This window comes from Nanorana parkeri, unplaced genomic scaffold (genome assembly GCF_000935625.1).
Source record: "Nanorana parkeri isolate BGI_ZX_2015 unplaced genomic scaffold, ASM93562v1 scaffold1330, whole genome shotgun sequence".
NCBI lineage: Eukaryota > Metazoa > Chordata > Amphibia > Anura > Dicroglossidae > Nanorana > Nanorana parkeri.
In genome coordinates, this window is record NW_017307598.1 from 14,245 (window position 1) to 33,883 (window position 19,639).

A 19,639-nucleotide genomic window follows, 5' to 3' on the forward strand; every position below is an offset into this window, starting at 1 on the left:
CTCATAAAAGCAGCTTGCAGGTGCTGCCAGTATACCCAAATTATGGTCCATTCTGATTGACCCCTTATAGTGTAGAAGCTTGCCTGGTCCATGCTTCCTCCCACACGTTTCTGTTGGCCCTTTACTATAATGGGCTGACTCAATGGACAAAAATAATATGTGGGAGGTGGGAGGAATGGGTAAGCCTTGAGACCGCCAAAAAGCAGCCTGCAGGTACTGCCAGTATATCCAAATTATGGTCCATTCTGATTGACAGAGCTGCAGCAACCCCCCTTCTAACATGAAAGCTTGCTTGGTCCATGCTGCCCCCCACACATTTCTGTTGGCCCTTTACTATGATGAGTTGCCTCACTGGCCAAAAAAAAAACTGGCCTTGTAATGTAGAAGCTTGCCTGGTCCATTCTTCCTCCCACACATTTCTGTTGGCCCATTACTGCAATGAGTTGCCTCGCTGGCCAAAGGGATTGTGTTGGACGTGGGAGGAATGGGCAAGCCTTGACACAGCCAAAAAGCAGCCTGCAGGTTCTGCCAGTATACCCAAGTTATGGTTCATTCTAATGGGCAGAGCTCCAGCACCCCCCTTCTAACATGAAAGCTTGCTTGGTCCATGCTGCCCCCCACACATTTCTGTTGGCCCTTTACTATGATGAGTTGCCTCACTGGCCAAAAATAATGTGTGGGAGGTGGAAGGAATGGGTAAGCCTTGACACCACCAGGAAGCAGGCTGCAGGTTCTACCAGTATACCCAAATTATGGTTCATTCTGATGGGCAGAGCTCAAACACTCCCTTGTAGAGTGTAAGCTTGCCTGGTCCATGCTGCTTCTCACATATTCCCGTTGGCAGTGGCACTTTACTATAATGGCCGTCTCACTGGCCAAAAGCAATCTGTGTGGAAGGTGGAGAGAAATGGGCAAGCCTCGATACCATCAGGAAGTGTCACAGCTTTGTCCATCTCAATAGCCCCGCATTTGGACGTGAAAGGCAGGACTTAAGAGTCTGCTGCAAGTATTTGCAGGCACCTTTAAGTGGCAGTACTTTATACAGATGGTTTAGTTTTAGTTTATATGACAGATCTGCTTTACGTTTTATCCTCTGGTGTCTCAAAGAGCTAAAGGAGCCACCTATATCCTCACCGTTGTGTCAGGTTTGGCTATGTTGTAAGTATCTACACTAGGTAGTGCAGGCCATGGGTCAGCTGGAGAGATAATACTGGTCAAATGTCAGTAGGCCCTGAGGCTGTCTGTACATGCAGGAAGAACTATTACAACGCAATAATTTCACAGTGTATGGAGTATAAAACAAAAAACATCATATCAGAGAACCTCAGAAGAACCTCAAAGGAACCTCAAAGGAACCTCAGAAGAACCTCAAAGGAACCTCAGAGGAACCTCAGAGGAACCTCAGAAGAACCTCAGAGGAACCTCAGAAGAACCTCAGAGGAACCTCAGAAGAACCTCAAAGGAACCTCAGAAGAACATTGTCACACATGTATCTCCAGTAGATTGGAGTTCTTCATTGAATGACCCATTGTCCTCTGTTTAATGTGCTCTTCCAGTAGACACAAGAAATAATGTGTATTGGGGGTTAGAAAAGGATCTTCTGCGGTTTGATCATTTCTTACATGTCCCACTTAAGACTGCGACAAGCAGCAACATATTACTTTCAAGTCATCTAGATCTTATATACCCAAGCGTTGATTTGTAGCATTCTCAAGACTACTATCATGCAGAACTAAAGTTCTAATGAGGTGTCCAATTGTTCTTCTCAAGGATTTTTTGCATTCCCGTGTAAAATCTATTTGTACAGCAAGAGGTTGTCTTCTCCGCAGAGTCTCTGTATATTTTTCTTGCGTTTTGCTGGCTGTCATACGTCCATGGCCAGAATAAGACACATTCCTTGATTGGTAACACTGGTTACTGCAACCATGTATGGGAAAAGTTCCAAAGACGCGTGCAAATTTTATTTCCCAAAGGTCTTTGCATTCCTGCGTAAGATCTTTATGTACAACAAGCAGTGCTCTCCTCCGCAGAGTTTATACTTTGTTCCTGTGGGAGTCTATAGGTGGCTGACTGCACTGTGCTCGGAGCTCTGGAAGTCTCCAGGATCCCAGCGGATTGGTTTCCCCCCTCGCACTCGAGCCACTCTCACGAAGATGCTACAGAGGCGGTGCAGCACAGAGCGGCGGAGGAGAATGTACACCCAAGGGTCCAGGATCTGGTTGCAGGAGGCCAAGCGTACCGTTAACAGCAGCCAGTTAGGACGAGGGAAAGGGGCGCCGGTCTGTAACATCACCACAGAGACCTGCAGGTTGGAAGACATTGAGAGTTTAAAGACACACGTGACAAAATCCAACACACAGTTAAAATATAGTTCAAGAAAAAACTATTTGGTACCAATAAGGGGGGCGGGGGGTCCTTTCTCCTAGTCAAATGAAGCCCCACCTCTCAACTTCAGCCAAAATGTGTTACTTCTGCAACTGACCAACTTTAAAGGCCCACAACCCCAACCGCCGGGTGACCCCAATATAATACTTTTACCGTAGGAGTCACAATCAGATTACCCTTCCATAGCTCCCAACTGTCCATCTTTTGGAATTAAGTCCCCCTGTCCCTCTTTCCTCCTCAATTGTCCCTCTTCTTTTTGGTCTTGCAGTATGTATAGACCTCAATAAAAAAAAAATACTTTATTGCCAGTGGTACAGGCTGGGGGAGGGTATAGATATTAAGGAGTGACCTTGGGAAGTCAGACTTCCCCGGGGTCTCCTGTCTGCGGGAAGAATGCAGTTGTATGTTTGATCCTCCTAGGCCTGCTGCCTGAAGAGGGTGACCATGTGCTTGGACCAAGGACTAGGTTTAAGGCCTTGCATGTTGAAGTAGGTGAATGAGATACCAGTTTTTTAGAAAGTGGGGAAGGTGAAGAACCCCATCAGGTTTTTATCGCTCTGGGTTTCCCCATTGGGGAGATTTTAGAGTGTTATAAGGACAGGAAATGATTATACATATTTACAATGGGAACAGAAAGTGCATTTATTCAGTGGAATGAGGATGGATAGAATTGTAGCCCCCATCACCTTCTGTGAGGTGGCTACTAGACATTTAGTGATTGCCGGGGCTGTAGTCAGCCTGGTTGGATTATAGTGGCATTTATCTGGTTAATTCTAGGTGTCTGGCATTGCCTGTACCCCCCTGGGTGGAGTGTGACTCTGTTGTATTGTGGGGCAGCCAATGAGTGTGAGTGTATGTACAGTGCAGCAGCTAATCACTGGGTTTCTCTCAACCAGTGGTGCATGCTGGGATAGGGTACTGTGGCAGCAGGCTGATTTAAACGTCTGGGTCTAGCCAGGAGGGCAGAGATGTATATGCCAGGTTCAGGTGTTATACAAAAGGTTGTCCTCTAGGGGGAAGTGCTGAGAGGGCTGGAGGCTCGGAGGTAACAAGCCCAGCTGAAGCTAGCTGGCTTGTTAGGGCCTCTACAAGAAGTCCCAGCCTCCTAAGAGAACAGCCCCACCCTAGAACCAGACTGTGTGTCTGGTGGACTGTGGAGCAGATCGCCTGGGTGGCAAAAGAGCAACCTGTGTGGCAGTCCTCCTGTGTGGCAGTCCGCCTGTGTGGCCAATGGACGTTTTTGTTAAAGGACCAACCTGAAGTCGGTGAGACGGGAAAAATGTTTTTTTTTTTTAAATTATACTTTGCTTGAAAACCCCTGCGAGGGACACCTGTATTTGACTTTTCTCTTGAGTTGTGAGTGAATAAAAGTGGGGAGGACGCCCTAAAAAGAACTTGTTTATGCGTGGAAGTGTACTGAATGCGATACCATTTGAAGTGAATCCTCACAGGTACAGATACTGGAGGGAATTGCCATGTGCTCAGACTAGTCGGGACCAGCCATGGATCAGGGCTGGATGCTGTCCAGCCAGCGCCCCAGGCTAGGCCTGAGGCCTAGGGGTGGGCGAAAGCTGGGGTGTGGGAAGTGTTTCCCTGGGGCCTTCAGTATGGAGGAAGTCTGTGTTCTTTGCCAGAGGAGGAGAACCAGAGAAGCTGATGTCTGCTGGAGGAGCCTGGAACATAGAGGACCTCTGGAGCATGGCTGGTGTCTCTCCTGCTGAGGATCTGTACTCATCTCCTGCTCATCTGTTACTCCAATTACTATTTGCTGTACAAATGGAGCTACACAGAGATGCTAAAGAGGTCTGGTGAGTCTGGAGTCCATGTCTGTTACACCCAGGATGTCTAGGACCCCTATAACCTCTCTCCCCAGTGTGAAGATGTTAATAAAAGTTATTCAGCATTACTGGAGTGGAGTCGAGGATATATCAGCTTTGCGGGCACTAGAAGAAGGTGGTTTGAAAGCTAATGGGGCAGCTGGAGATCATACCCCTAGACAACTAGAGATGACCCAGATTATTCCAGCGGCTCCTTCAAGGGTGAGCTCTACAGAACATTGGACATATTTTTTATTGCTCTTGTTTTTCTGCCCTCATGACACCCAAACTACTCTCATTGTTTGGAGTCACTGGGACAGGAAATCTCTCGAACCAAGGCACAATGTCAAGAACCGGATCTGAACCAAGGGCCTCTGCTGTAGCTGGCAGTGGTTCTACCTGCTGAGCCACCTTGGATAGCTCCTTGCCTGATCTCCTGTGTCATCCTCAGGTAAACCTAGTTTCTGCTGAACTTTGAACTTCTTGCTCCTCCCTGGAACTTCCTATTTAAGCCCCGCCTCTGCACTTCCTGTTTGCCAGATTATTGTGCTCCTGCCATTATCTTGCTTCCTTGCTCCTCCAGTGATACAATCCGCTCATACAGCTACCCGTGTACCGACCTTTGGCTGCTGATTCACGGACTACCCTCATCGTCTTCCATTTCATAGCTGATACCTTTGGCTACTGACCGCCGGCTTGTTCGCTGACTACGCTTCTGCCTGCTCCTATACTACTACCGTCTGCTTGTGTACCGAACTAGGCCTGTTTGACTACGCTTCTGCCTGCTCCTCCACTACTACCGTCTGCTTGTGCACCGAACTCGGCCTGTTATACCACGAATTTGACTGCTGTTTCAGCTACTGGACTCCGAGCCTGATCCCAGATCGTGACAGGCAGCCATAAAAAGCTGACAGACGTTCTGACTCTTATCTACTCTATGCAAAAAAAAAAAAGGAAGTATAGCCAACCACAGAATCCTTCACAACCCACCAGATGCTTCTGTGGAAGGGCCGACCATTCACCAGGCGCTGGTCTGCTGGAGAATCATTGATCAGCCAGTGTTGAGTGATCAGGTAGCTAGTGTCAATAATTAGAGACAGAAAGCACGATTGGGTAGTCCCGTGTTTTCTTGGGATATCCTGTGTAACTCTCACCTTCCTGCCCACAAATAATGTTGTTTGGATAATAAATTCTTCAGGCACCCGGATGCTTTAACCCATTATATGGCAAGGACTGAGCATGGGACGAAATACTACTGGGGAGCTTCACAAATAGGTGGACTTAGGCATAACTCCCGATGTTCTGAGATGAGAAAGCGGGACAAAGTATAAAGGGCATACCCCTGCCATGCTCCCCAGTTATACAGACCATAAAGAATTCATATGTACAGCACATGATTGGTTAAACACGCAATACGTTTCCTTCGTACTGGCCTTTTAAAATAACAAAAGCAATAATATATGGGTTGGATGAAAGTGTAGCACCCCCTGACTACCAGGGGGCACATGAGGGACCCCAACGGTAGTCTCAATGGGCATCCATTTACTCCCGCTTACCCCCGACTCCGGCCAGGCCTGTAAAAACAAACGCAACAGAATTCTGTCTCAATGGACCTGATCGTGCCAGATCGGGGGTAACCTGATGGGGTTATGGGGGTTATCGGGTTCAGTCATTTCAGGTGTTTCGATGGAGGAAAAAACTGGACGGATACAGATGTCACAGCTGTGACATCCAATCCATACCGCTCCGATGAGGCGGGGATCCGTGCACCAAAGGAGTCTTAAGTGGACCCAGCATTCTGAGAAATCAGCCCCTGGATGTAAGGTACTACCTACTCCTTGGGGAGCAATCACCATAGAAGAACCAAGCTTCTACCCAGCTTCACACATACGGTACCTCAATTAGCCTGAGGTCCCTCCATGGTGCCTCATTCACCTCGTTCAACAGAATAGGCCTTGAACCTAGTCCATGGTCCAAGCACATGGTTACCCTCCTCAGACAGCAGGCCTAGGAGGATCAGACATACATCCCCCAGACAGGAGGCCCGGGGGGAAGACTGACTTCCCAAGGTCACTGCTCAATATCAATACCCTCCCCCAATACAGTACACTGTTATTTATTTATTGAGATCTATACATTGGACCAAAAAGGGACAATTGAGGAGGAAAAAGGGACAGGGGGACTTGATTCTAAATGAGGGACAGCTGGGAGCTATGGAAGTTTATTCTGATTGTGACTCCTATGGTAAAAGTACTATATTGGGGGTCAGTGGCGTCCCGAGGATTGGTGTCACCTGGGAGCGGGGACCGGGTGACACCCCGCCGTGAAATCATCACACATGCGCACTGGTCTTTTTGATGCCTGCCGGCGGCCATCTTGGTGATGGACGCCGGCAAGTAGAGGAGGGGACGTTCACCCGGCGGGATAAGGTATGCTCCTCTCTCCTGAAACTGTCGGGCTCTCGGTCCGTGACCGAGTGCCTGACATTTCATAAAGGGTGACATCAAAATGACTGTCAGTCATTTTGGTGTCACCCCTCCAATGGTGGCACCCGGGTGTGGGCCGCACCGCCCTTGTTGTGACGCCATCGATTGGGGTCACCCTGCAGTTGGGGTTGTGGACCTGAAAAGTTGGTCAGATGCGAAAGTAACCCATTTTGGCGAATGTCGGGGTAGGAATCGTTCTCCGTTCCTTTTAATGTGTTCAGAGGACATTGTACGGCTTACTATGCACGCTGACAAAGGGAATGTTTTTCAGGAACCAACAGAAAGAAGATTTTGGCACCGACCGTGACCCCCACACTAGAAATTAGAGAAGAAGGGGAAGGAACTAAGCACTTGGACTTCCCTTAACATGGAACCTACTTTAAACCTGAAGAGCGAGATTGCCGGATTCCAGGTTCTATTTGTAAAGAGCGCTGTGAGGATTCTCCGATTTCTGCCCATGACTCTGCCCTGGTTATAGTAAAGCTGAACTTCCGGCAAATCGCTAAATACACATCCGAAATACATGTATGGGAACAATGTTACCCGCCAAAGGTTTCCTATTTATGTCCATCCAGTCCTAAGAATTACACAACCCCACCCCCCCTCACAGCCCCACCCTACCTCACAGCCCCACCCTACCTCACAGCCCCACCATACCTCACAGCCCCACCATACCTCACAGCCCCACCATACCTCACAGCCCCACCATACCTCACAGCCCCACCCTACCTCACAGCCCCACTCTACCTCACAGCCCCACTCTACCTCACAGCCCCACCATACCTCACAGCCCCACCCTACCTCACAGCCTCACCCTACCTCACAGCCCCACCCTACCTCACAGCCCCACCCTACCTCACAGCCCCGTCTGGCAGGTAGGAGATCTACAGCGAGAGGAGTATCGGCAGACCGATGAGCTCCCATCTCCATCACTCTGCACTCTCTGCACCTACCAGCATTCACCTTGTACTGCAGCACAACTAATAGACTCCCCACGCTGCTTCCCGCTCTCCCAGTCTGAGCTTCACTTTACAGGGACTTTAAGAGGCTGATATCAGGTGAATTTCAGTGACTTACACGGCTTGCGCTGAGGATATGTAGCGGTGCAATATGTGAATCTTTTATATCTGTCTGGAGTTCAGCTTTAAAGACCGTGTACACTCAGGGGCGGATCTACCGGTGGTGCAGCCCCAGGCTTGGGGGGGGGTTTCACTGATGGGGCAGGAAAGTAATTGTTTCCGGGACTCTTAGATGCCCTGCAGGCTGGGCCAGCGCTACCATGTCATACGGGGGCTGTCAGTGTGCTCCGCCGCCAGTGTGCTTGGCTGCTGCTGTCCTCCCACTGCGGGGGCCTATATACCGCCTGGAATGTATATGCCCCGAATACAATGCAGGCGGTATACAGGACACACCGCAGGATCAGTTCCCTCCCGATGTGAGCACTGTGTCCGCCACCCTTCAGACCGTGTGGCTGTGTACCGGGACGTACCCGAGTTCAGTGCGTCCCTAAGTCCCAAGTCCAGTGCGTCCCTAAGTCCCCAGTCCAGTGCGTCCCTAAGTCCCGAGTCCAGTGCTTCCCTAAGTCCCGAGTCCAGTGCTTCCCTAAGTCCCGAGTCCAGTGCTTCCCTAAGTCCCGAGTCCAGTGCTTCCCTAAGTCCCGAGTCCAGTGCGTCCCTAAGTCCCGAGTTCAGCGCGTTCTAAGTCCCGAGTTCAGTGCGTCCCTAAGTCCCGAGTTCAGCGCGTTCTAAGTCCCGAGTTCAGTGCGTCCCTAAGTCCTGAGTTCAGCGCGTTCTAAGTCCCGAGTCCAGTGCGTTCCTAGGTCCAGAGTCCAAATCATATACTATTCTGCATTGCTGTATAATGTACTACTGGGATTTGTAGTCCCCCTACAGCCGGTGCCAGTCTGTATTAGAGTGTAAAGCTCCTCTGGTGCAGAGGCTGATGTGACAGGCTCAGTGTTCTCTGTATAGCACTGCGGTATATGTCAGAGCTCTATAAATATATAATAATAATAGTGTGTTACTGTGGGGGGCAGAAACAAAGGAGGTGCTCAGTGATAGAGGATCACTGGGGAAAGATTGCTACCAAAAAAAGACTGGGACGTGTATGATGATATAAAAGTAAAAGTTTTATTATACCTTTATGTTGTCTTCCTTGAAAATCTTTTTTTAAAAAACGAAAAAACGTTTGTCTGAAGCTATTCGCTCGCACTTTCTTTCACAGCAATGTGGAAAGAAATACCTGAGATACACTACATCCGTTTTGAAAACTGTTATATCACAGTAATTAAAAAGAACTTAATTAGGACATCAGTTCCTAAAGGACTTCCTTTCTGTAGAACTTTAGAGCATTTTTTTCTCCATGACTTCGGCTTCAACCACAGTTTCTCTGCAACACTAAAGGGATTTCCCTTTAGTCTTTTTAAACCTGTCCCCCCCCCCCTCCCCCCCAGTTCATATACCCTGTGCTGACATATTTTTTGCTTCTGTGTGTGTGGGGCGTATATAGAAAAAAGATACCACTATAGTGTGTAACAATTACACATCAAACGATATGGTTGATAACCTATAAGCACATACAGGTGAAACTCGAATAATTAGAATATCGTGCAAAAGTAATTGCAGTAAGTGCTGCAAAAGGGGCCCAAACCAAGTACTGAGTACATATGCATGCTGGTACTTGTCAGAGGTCCGATATTGTTCTATGTACAATCCTTGTTTTATTGATTGCATGTAATAATCTACTTTTTTGGGGTTGTGGATTTGGGGTTCTTGGGGTTTTCATGAGCTGTAAGCCATAATCATCACAATGATGACAAATCACGGCTTGAATTATCTTGCTTTGCATGTAATGAGTCTCTCTCATATATTAGTTTCACCGCATAAGTTGCATTAGTGAAATAAATGAACTTTGCACCATATTCTAATTATTCCAGTTTCACCTGTATGTAAGAATACCACCTCTATGTGGAGCAATGAGGTGGAACAAGAAGTTATACTCCAACCAAAATTGGATAATTAATCAGCCAATTGGCTTACTTTATTGATTGGAAAAATATAATTTATTCATTTAGGAGAGTATGAACACAGCAGACACCGTGACAAGAAACTTATATTAAAATTGGCAACGTTGTCAATACATCACACTTTATAAAAACAATGGAACAACACCATACCTATGACCCTTTCTATTTAAGTATAGTGACCACTGGTATAAATTGCTATGGATTTATGGCAATGTGTGTGTGGGGCCCATTGCTGTGAAAGAAAGTGCGAGCGAATAGCTTCAGACAAACGTTTTTTCGTTTTTTAAAAAGATTTTCAAGGAAGACAACATAAAGGTATAATAAAACTTTTACTTTCATATCATCATACACGTCCCAGTCTTTTTTTGGTAACAATCTTTCCTCGGTGATCCTCTATCACTGAGCACCTCCTTTTTTTTTGCCAGTTAATGTTATGTTACAAGACTGAGCCGACGGTATTATATGGAAATCATTAAAGGAGAACTATGAGGGGGGGAGGGGGAGTGCGTTTCACTCACCTAATAGTTCTAGCCAACCTGTGACAATGAGACTGTCACAGGTCGGCTCAGTAGATCGGGAGGTGAGCGAACACACACCGGTGTTCGCTCACCTCTCGATTCTGTCACGGCTCTCTGCCGTGACAGGGGAGGGGCTGGATTCCCCCCTCCCCGCTCCGATCCGCCAGCGCTGACTGGCTGAACGGACGGGGGAGGGGGCGGGTACAGCTGGCTCTGCCTCTAGATAGGCAGAGCCAGCTGTCAGTCACGCAGCTGGGCAGATCCCGGAATAATTGTCGGGATCCGCTCCGGCTGCGGCGTCTCAGTATATAGAGAGCTGTAGCTCGCGGTATACTGGGCCTAGGGTGACGGAAGGACGCTAGTTTGTTTCCTCGCGTTACCCTAAGGAGAACTATGGGGAAAAGCCCTGACCCCATAGTTCTCATTTAAGTGGGTCATGAAAATTTGATGGTTTTTGATCTCCAGAATACCCATACAAAAATGTTTTTCCTGTTACTGTGGGGGGACATTATAGTGTAAGGTCCTTTGGTGCAGAGACCACCAGGGGGGTTGGGAGGGGGGGGTCAGTGAGATCCGCTTCCGCCCCCCCCCTTAGGATTGGGAAGGGGGGCCCCGAGAAAAAAATCTTGCACCATGGCCCATTCTTTCTTAGGTCCGCCGCTGTGTACACTGTCTGGCCAAGCTGCTTTGCTGGTAGTCCTGTTGAAATGGACATTTAATGTGGAGTGTGGCGTCTACGATGAAGGCCGCGTCTCCAACATACTTGTCAGATGACTAGGTCATGACCCTTGAATAGTGTTAGCGTGACTTTGGCCCGGTGTGAGTGCGTTGTGTTCTGTGTTGTTGAGATTTACCTCCACCCTCCACATTCCTATGGTGAGGAAATGGTGTTTGGCTGAATGCTGGCTCCGTGCCCCGTTATGATCTTTTGTCACAGTGATCCTTTGATGAAGGAATGCCTCTTATGATTATGTTTAGATGGAAGGGATGTTATTTTGATGCACTGCACCCAATAGACCAAAGGAACAAACTCTGCCAACCTCACTGGGTTGAGGTGCATTGTGTTGTTAGGCAGCCAGTTCATAATCAATTGGCTGTATCACTTCCAAGAATGTGGGTCCTGCTGCATGTTATCCCGCAACACATACTGAAGAGAGAATTGCAGTCATTGGCAGTAATAGCAACTCCCAGCATTGGTGTGAGTGACCCCAATAATAACCCCCAGCATTGGTGTGAGTGACCCCAATAAAAAACCCCAGCATTGGTGTGAGTGACCCCAATAATAACCCCCAGCATTGGTGTGAGTGTCCCCAATAATAACACCCAGCATTGGTGTGAGTGACCCCAATAATAACACCCAGCATTGGTGTGAGTGGCCCCAATAATAACTCCCAGCATTGGTGTGAGTGACCCCAATAATAACACCCAGCATTGGTGTGAGTGGCCCAATAATAACTCCCAGCATTGGTGTGAGTGGCCCCAATAATAACTCCCAGCATTGGTGTGAGTGACTCCAATAATAACCCCCAGCATTGATGTGAGTGGCCCCAATAATAACCTCCAGCATTGGTGTGAGTGGCCCTAATAATAACACCCAGCATTGGTGTGAGTGGCCCTAATAATAACTCCCAGCATTGGTATGAGTGACAGCAATAATAACACCCAGCATTGGTGTGAGTGATTGTTAAAGGGTATTATTCATATAGGGATTATGTATGCATGTGATGAACATAAGTGATGATTGATTTTCTATATATACATTTGTTCAGTATGGGAATATACGCAATGAGATTAGAGTCTGTGGTTCAGGTTGTATTTGCTATACATCTGTTACTGATCAAGCAGAAATGGTTAGAACCTCCCACATTCCTTATTATCAAGAAAGACTGTGAAATATTCTAAATCAAAGTTTATGAAGTATTTACAAAGTATGTATTATATCTCTTTATTGCAATATTTCTTGATTAAGGTATTCATATAAGAAAGAACATTGTATTATGTATAAATATTGGTATTTGTAACATTATATAGTTTATTAGAATGTATTATTGCATTCAACACAAGAATCCTCTATTCCCATCCCCCTTGAAACCTTATGGTTTCTCTAAAGTTTCAGATTACACTTGGACCTAGATGGCCGGAGAGGAGAGGAGGGGAGGGGGACTGGAGCACAAAGGACTCACACGGACACACACGCTGACTTGCTGGACACACACTCGGACACACGCGGTCATGGAGGGACACACAGACACACAGACATGAGACTAACATTACAGTACACAAGAACTTATTAATACATCTACATATTTCTATACTTTTGTTTTATGCTATTATTTTGTAATCATTTGTAACTTTGTAATTAAACACATTTATGAGTTTCAAGAAAGAACGGAAGCTATTTTTCCTCTTTTAAACTTTTCGCCCTAAGAACAAGAATATGAATATGACATAAAAATATAACATCATATATCATATTCAACAGTGACCCAATAATAACCCCCAGCAATGATGTGAGTGGCCCCAATAATAACACCCAGCATTGGTGTGAGTGGCCCTAATAATAACCTCCAGCATTGGTGTGAGTGGCCCTAATAATAACCCCCAGCATTGGTGTGAGTGGCCCTAATAATAACCCCCAGCATTGGTGTGAGTGGCCCTAATAATAACCCCCAGCATTGGTGTGAGTGGCCCTAATAATAACCCCCAGCATTGGTGTGAGTGGCCCTAATAATAACCCCCAGCATTGGTGTGAGTGGCCCTAATAATAACCCCCAGCATTGGTGTGAGTGGCCCTAATAATAACCCCCAGCATTGGTGTGAGTGGCCCTAATAATAACCCCCAGCATTGGTGTGAGTGGCCCTAATAATAACCCCCAGCATTGGTGTGAGTGGCCCTAATAATAACCCCCAGCATTGGTGTGAGTGGCCCTAATAATAACCCCCAGCATTGGTGTGAGTGGCCCTAATAATAACCTCCAGCATTGGTGTGAGTGGCCCTAATAATAACCCCCAGCATTGGTGTGAGTGGTCCTAATAATAACTCCCAGCATTGGTATGAGTGACCCAATAATAACCCCCAGCATTGATGTGAGTGGCCCAATAATAACACCCAGCATTGGTGTGAGTGGCCCTAATAATAACCTCCAGCATTGGTGTGAGTGGCCCTAATAATAACCCCCAGCATTGGTGTGAGTGGCCCTAATAATAATCCCCAGCATTGGTGTGAGTGGCCCTAATAATAATCCCCAGCATTGGTGTGAGTGGTCCCAATAATAACCCCCAACATTGATGTGAGTGACCCTTCCCTTGACCTGTATTTCGAGGAAGGTGCTCTTAGCTAGACACTTAGGAGACCTGGAGCTAAACTGGCCAGTGGGGACCACAGGAACCTTCACCGCCGACCTGCCGCTACTATCAAGGGTCAGGGCGTCCAGAAGAACTTTGTTGGAGAATCAATGCATTAGCCTGAGCTTTCTACTCCGGGAGTTGGTGTCTGCTGTGCTCATACAGGAACAGAAACTGTGCCTGGGTATTGCTGTGATTTTGGGGTTTCCTGTTTCCCTATCACCCTCCTCCCCACTTGTTTGTATAAGAAATTGTCTATAATTAATAAACTTATTGGGACCCAGATTCCCCAACCACCACATTCCGAGTACTCATCCTGAAGTTGCAGAATACTGCTTGGGAGGCTACAAAAGGCCTCTTGTATGTAATATATTGAGGACCCTGGATTGTTCAGGGGTGTGTCCAATGGTGGGCACCACACTCAGATAAGAGTAAAAACTGCCCGGGTACACTCAAGGTAATCCAGTGGAAGAGGCAATCACAGATCTTGTAATGAGGCACGGCCTGTCCCCCCAAAAAAAGTCATCACCTGGATTTCGGTCAGCAAAGAGGTCAGAGCCTTCCATTGGATAAGTGTTATGGTCTGGGGTTGCTTCAGTTGGTCAGGTCTAGGTTCAGTAACGTTATGTCACCCAAACAATGAGGTCAGCCGCCGACCTGAATATACTGAATGACCAGGTTTTTCCATCAATGGTTTTTTTCTTCCCTGGTGGCACATTGGGAATATTCCAAGATGACAATGCCGGGATCCACCGGGCTCAGATTGTGATAGAGTGGTTCAGGGAGCATGAGACATCATTGTCACACATGGATTGGCCACCACAGAGTCCAGACCTGAACCCCATTGGGAATCTTTGGGATGTGCTGGAGAAGACTTTACACAGAGGTCCGACTCTCCCATCATCACTACAAGATCTTGGTGAAAATGAATGTGACTCTGGATGGGAATAAATGTTGTGACATTGTATAAGCTTATGGAAACAATGCCACGGAGAATGCGTGCCGTAATCAAAGAGTTGAAGGCGGTCCAATGAAATATTAGAGCGTGTGACTTTTTTTTTGGACAGGCAATTTAGATACATTTATTGGTCAAGACCTTGAGAAAGACAAGCGGGACCTTGGCAAAACGTCGACCTATAACTGTATCTATGTTGCCTCGTAACAGACAAGTAAGTGCCTCTTCCACTGGACCATATATATCAACAGTTGATATTTATATACTGTGTATGTATGTATTGTGGCAGTGCGTGGCAATGCCATGGTGTCTTTTGGCCATATAGTCACCCAGGTCTCTCAGCCGGGGGGGGGCTGAGCAGTTCCAGAAAGCACAAACGTTTACTGGGAAAGAGCTGGCTTTGCAGTTCTTCCCGGGTTTTCCGGATTTGGCTTGGGTTCCTGGAACTGGGAGATTTCAAAGAGCATTGGGAGGGATGAAATCTCCATTCCTGGGTCCGGGCTTTAGCGGTGACCAGCACCGAAAGATTGGGCACAGCCCTTACGAGAAGAATGCTGGCTCATGTTCAGGGCTCCTCCTGGATGACAGAGGAGGTCTCTGCATGAGTCAGGAGGGCTCCACCCTGGGACCAGTCTGTGGCTGGCGGACTGAGGACTGTGTGGTGAAAACGTTTGGTAATCAGACAACCTAAAGTCGGTGGACTTTGAAAGTGCTATTCTGGATGTGCATATGTTCCTGTGCCAGAGATGATAACGGACCCCTGCGAGGTAATCACATTGTTTTGAGAACTTTCATTAAATAAAAGTGGGCAATGATGTCCTTAAAAGAAGTCATAAGCGAGTGGATGCGTCCTTAATGCGCTACCATTGGAGGCTAAATCTCACAGTATATATATATATATATACACACACACAAAATATATATATATATATATATATATACACTGAGTGGCCGGATTATTATATACACTGAGTGGCCGGATTATTATATACACTGAGTGGCCGGATTATTATGACCACCTGACGTTTGTAGGCAAATGAGCTATAATTTGGCGCTGAAGTTGCTAGAGGGCCAGACCATTATAAATAGGGAAGCGGGTTGGTTACCACGACAGTAGAAGTGATTTGTTTCTGAAGATTCGGGGAAACAACGCGATGTAACAGCCTTTGAACGCGGGATGATTGTTGGCGCTCGGAGCCATGGAGCGAGTATCAGCAAAACAGCAGAATTCGTTAAATGTTCAAGAGGGGCTCATTGTTAAAGTGTTTAAAGACCGGACTGTCAGCCGAAAATCTGGGTCTGAACGTGCGAATTGTGGCCGTCAGCGACTAGTCAATGTTAGGGCAGAACGGAGGAGGGGCAAGACTGGTACAAGACAACAGAAGGGTAACAGTGCCGTGTCAGATTCCTCGCATCACCTTTCATCATCTCGTGGAGTCACGAAGCGGCCCAACGAAGTACTGATGAGGTGGTCATAATAATCTGGCCACTCAGTGTATACTGTATATATATACACACACACACAATATATATATATAGCATTAAACATTTTTTGGAAGCGTTTCACGTGTCACATTCTTGGGAATCCAAGACACTGAGTGGAGGGAAGAAAGGACAGTTTCATTCTAATTTTATAAATGTTTATCTATGAGAATAGTAAGAGAAGTTAGTAAGCCAAACGCACAGCCAGGGCCGGTGCTAGACTATTTTACGCCCTAGGCAAGACCAACTACTTGCAGCCACCCCCCCCCCCGCCCCCCCTCCCCCCGGCCCATAGCCAGCCTGCTATTGGCTTTTACAATTTGAAATAGAGGGGGGGGGGGCACTGTGTGTGGGGTGAGTGGTCGAGGCTGCACCCCAGGCGGCTGCCTAGTTCGCCTAGTGTCAGCACCGGCCCTGCGCACAGCACAAGCATCTGAGCAAAACAACAGAATGGCAGATGCAGGACAGACTAACAGACTACGGATAGGTCATTATTTCAGGATAATGGACAAAGCCGTGCAAATTGTTCACCTAGCCTCCCAAGGCCTACTGCATATCCAGATCTGCTACCACATGGGGTATAACGCCATTTATCCAGTCTACAGACAGCTGCTTCATTATTGTTACCTCTCCTTAGAGCAAGGTATGGAAGCCATATCTCTCATGGAATGCATTACCAATGACAAAATGCACTGACCAATGGGAAGACCACTTGGAAGATCAGGCGGAAGAAGACAAGCTGAGGTTGCACTCACAATAAAAGGCAAACTATGAGGTGAGTGATTTTCACTCAGCCTAATAATCTGAGCCGACCTGTGACAATAAAACTGTCACAGGTCGGCTCAGTAGATCGGGAGGTGAGCGAACACATACCGTCGCTCGCTCACTTCTCGGTCATATCCCTGCAGAGAGCCATGACTGTCACTCACGGCTCCCTGCAAGGATTCCCCCCCCTCCCCTGTCCGATCCTCCAACGCTGACTGGCGGAACGGACGGGGGAGGGGGGCGGGCACAGCTGGCTCTGCCTCTAGATAGGCAGAACCAGCTATCAATCACGCAGCTGGGTGGACCCAGACAGAATTGTCGGGATCCGTCCCGGCTGCGGCGTCTCTCAGTATACTGCGAGCTGTAGCTCCCTATATACTGAGCTTTGGGTGACAGGAGGACGCTAGATTGTGTCTTCCCGTGACCCTGAGGAGAACTATGGGGAAAAGCCCTGACCCCATAGTTCTCCTTTTAAAGTTCTATGTTCAAACATCTCATCATCATTGAACATAGAACTTTAATTGTGCTGAGTCCAATTTCGGCCTAGTTTCTTCCCCCGTCATTGGTAATACACGGGGTGCAGCGCCCTCTCTTCTTTTATTTTGTTAAGTTCTAGTATTTTGGTTTCATCCTCAGCCATAGATGGAGCAGCAACACCTTCGGAATTCCTGATTCCTAAAGTATGGCCAACTTCTAAAGAGTCCCATGGACATCAGTTCCTAGAGGACTGTGAACTGTTGTCCATGGGACTCTATAGAAATTGGCCATACTGCAAGATTTATCAGTCATTTGCATTCACTTTCTCATTTCCTCTTTTCTTTTTGGAGTTTATAGTGACAACTGCAGCCACCAGTTCCAATATTGTGCAGATACACATCAGGAATAGGGCTTGAGAAGATATGCAACAACCAGCCAGGTTCAAATATGCAACCAAAATCCTTCCATTAGAATGCTGTGAAGGACGTCATTGGTTTCTTTTAATGGAAGGTGTTGATGCATTACGAAAAAAACGAACTATAGAGCATGACTTATACATTAAAGGAGAACTATGAGGGGGGGGGGGGGAGACGCTAGTTTGTGTCCTCCCGTTACCCTAAGGAGAACTATGGGGAAAAGCCCTGACCCCATAGTTCTCCTTTAAATGGGGAGGAGAAAAAAAATAATAAGGAGAATAAAGAGCAGAAAATGGAATAGACAAAAAAAAAAGAGAAAGTGAGTCAAAATGCAGGCCCGGATTCCCCACAAGGCCACCGAGGCCTCGGGGCGGGAGGGCGCAGAGGGGCGGCAGCGGTGTCCTTGTGGGGAAGTTCCGGGCGATAAGTTGCCCTCTCTACATTTAGTCCTGCTTTGCACAAGCAGGACTAAATGTAGGGTGAGGAGGCCGATTGTTCGTTTACATGTGATTTCGTGGATGTCGCCGAGATCACATGTAAAAAGTCTGCAGCCTCCTCCCCTCCCCCCTGCACTTACCTCTCTCCTCTGGTTCCGTCCTCCGGGCTCCGCCGCCATGGAGGTAACAATGTCAATAAAGAGAACCTGTCACCACCAAAGGCTATCACACGTGGGATTGTTTTCTCCTGTGTGATAGCAATAAAGTTAGGTGGAAAAAAAATAATTACATTGATTTAAATAAAAATTATAAGCCCTGTCAAGATGGTTAACGTATCGAGATGAAGAGAAAGAGATATAAATGAAGCATCACATAGACTTCCACGTCAGTACAGAGTTCATTATTTCTATATTCATTAGTACACAGACACGGAGCTCTGGACGGAATACAAAGACTAAAGGCTCGAAGACAAAGCGAGTGTTAGAACAAGGACTAGGAGAGAGTGACGGAATAAGCAAACAGAGAATGTTGGAAGGAGTCTAGACAAAGGGATCAGAATGAACTCAGGGACAAAGTATCAGTACGACGGAGACAGCGAGCCGAGCAATAGAATTAGAGAGACAGAACAATTACAGTATTTCCCGAAGGACGAATAGACGAATGTATGATGGGTTTCATGTACAGCATTGTCTGAGTCAGAGGTCCCCAGCCATTCGTCTCAGCTTAGGAGCCACATATCAGAAATAATTTGTAGCTCATCATTAAATTAGATAAATGAGGCGACCTCTTTCTTTTGGAAAGTGTTCAGATAGTTACTGAGAACCTGTTGGTGGACACGTGAGAGCCACATCATAGGGAACCTGAGAGCAACACGTGGCTCCGGGGCCAGTGGTTTGGGACCTCTGCTCTCAACCATTCTGGAGAAAGGAAAGTTAATATATGATTATTTCTTCCTTATTTTTTATATATTATGTAAAGGACGGCAAGGCTGGGTCCTGGATGGCAGATATACACTGAGTGGGCGGATTATTATATACACCGAGTGGCCGGATTATTATATACACCGAGTGGCCGGATTATTAATTCTGCAACTCCCAGAGAGGAGTGTGGGGAGTTGAGGAGAAATAATCAGCTGTGACTAGTGAGAGAGACCTGCTGTGCTGTGCTGCAGGATTTATATTCCTGGGAGTCCATAGGACTGGGGTAGGGAAACTCTAGCCATCCACCTGTGGTGCAACTACAACTCCCATTAGGCATTGCAAGACTCTGACAGCCAAAAGGCATGACTGCCACAGGCAGGATGCATGCTGGGATATTTAGTTTCACCATAACTGGAGCGGCAGGGTTTGTCTACGCCTTTATAAAATTGCTTTTTATTGGTGAATCCTTCGATGATGCTGGGTTGCTCTCATGATGTTGTGTTGCTTAGCAACTACACTATCCGGACAACCGTTTGCTGACACCAGACTGGGCTTGTTGGACATCAAATTCCAAGATCATGGGCAATGATATGGAGTGCCCCCCCCCCCCC

The 19,639-nt window shown here is 47.1% G+C and overlaps 1 protein-coding gene across 1 annotated transcript in view; it reads right to left on the bottom strand.

Annotated features, from left to right (window-relative positions):
* Nucleotides 1–1,821: 1,821 nt before the first annotated feature.
* Nucleotides 1,822–19,639, bottom strand: part of PTGER1 (prostaglandin E receptor 1) — a 29,343-nt gene continuing 11,525 nt past the window's right edge. Inside the window, exon 2 of the mRNA XM_018569406.1 lies at nt 1,822–2,302. Within this exon, the coding sequence (XP_018424908.1) occupies nt 2,057–2,302 (246 nt within the window). The 3' untranslated portion in view covers nt 1,822–2,056. The remainder of the gene's footprint in view (nt 2,303–19,639) is intronic.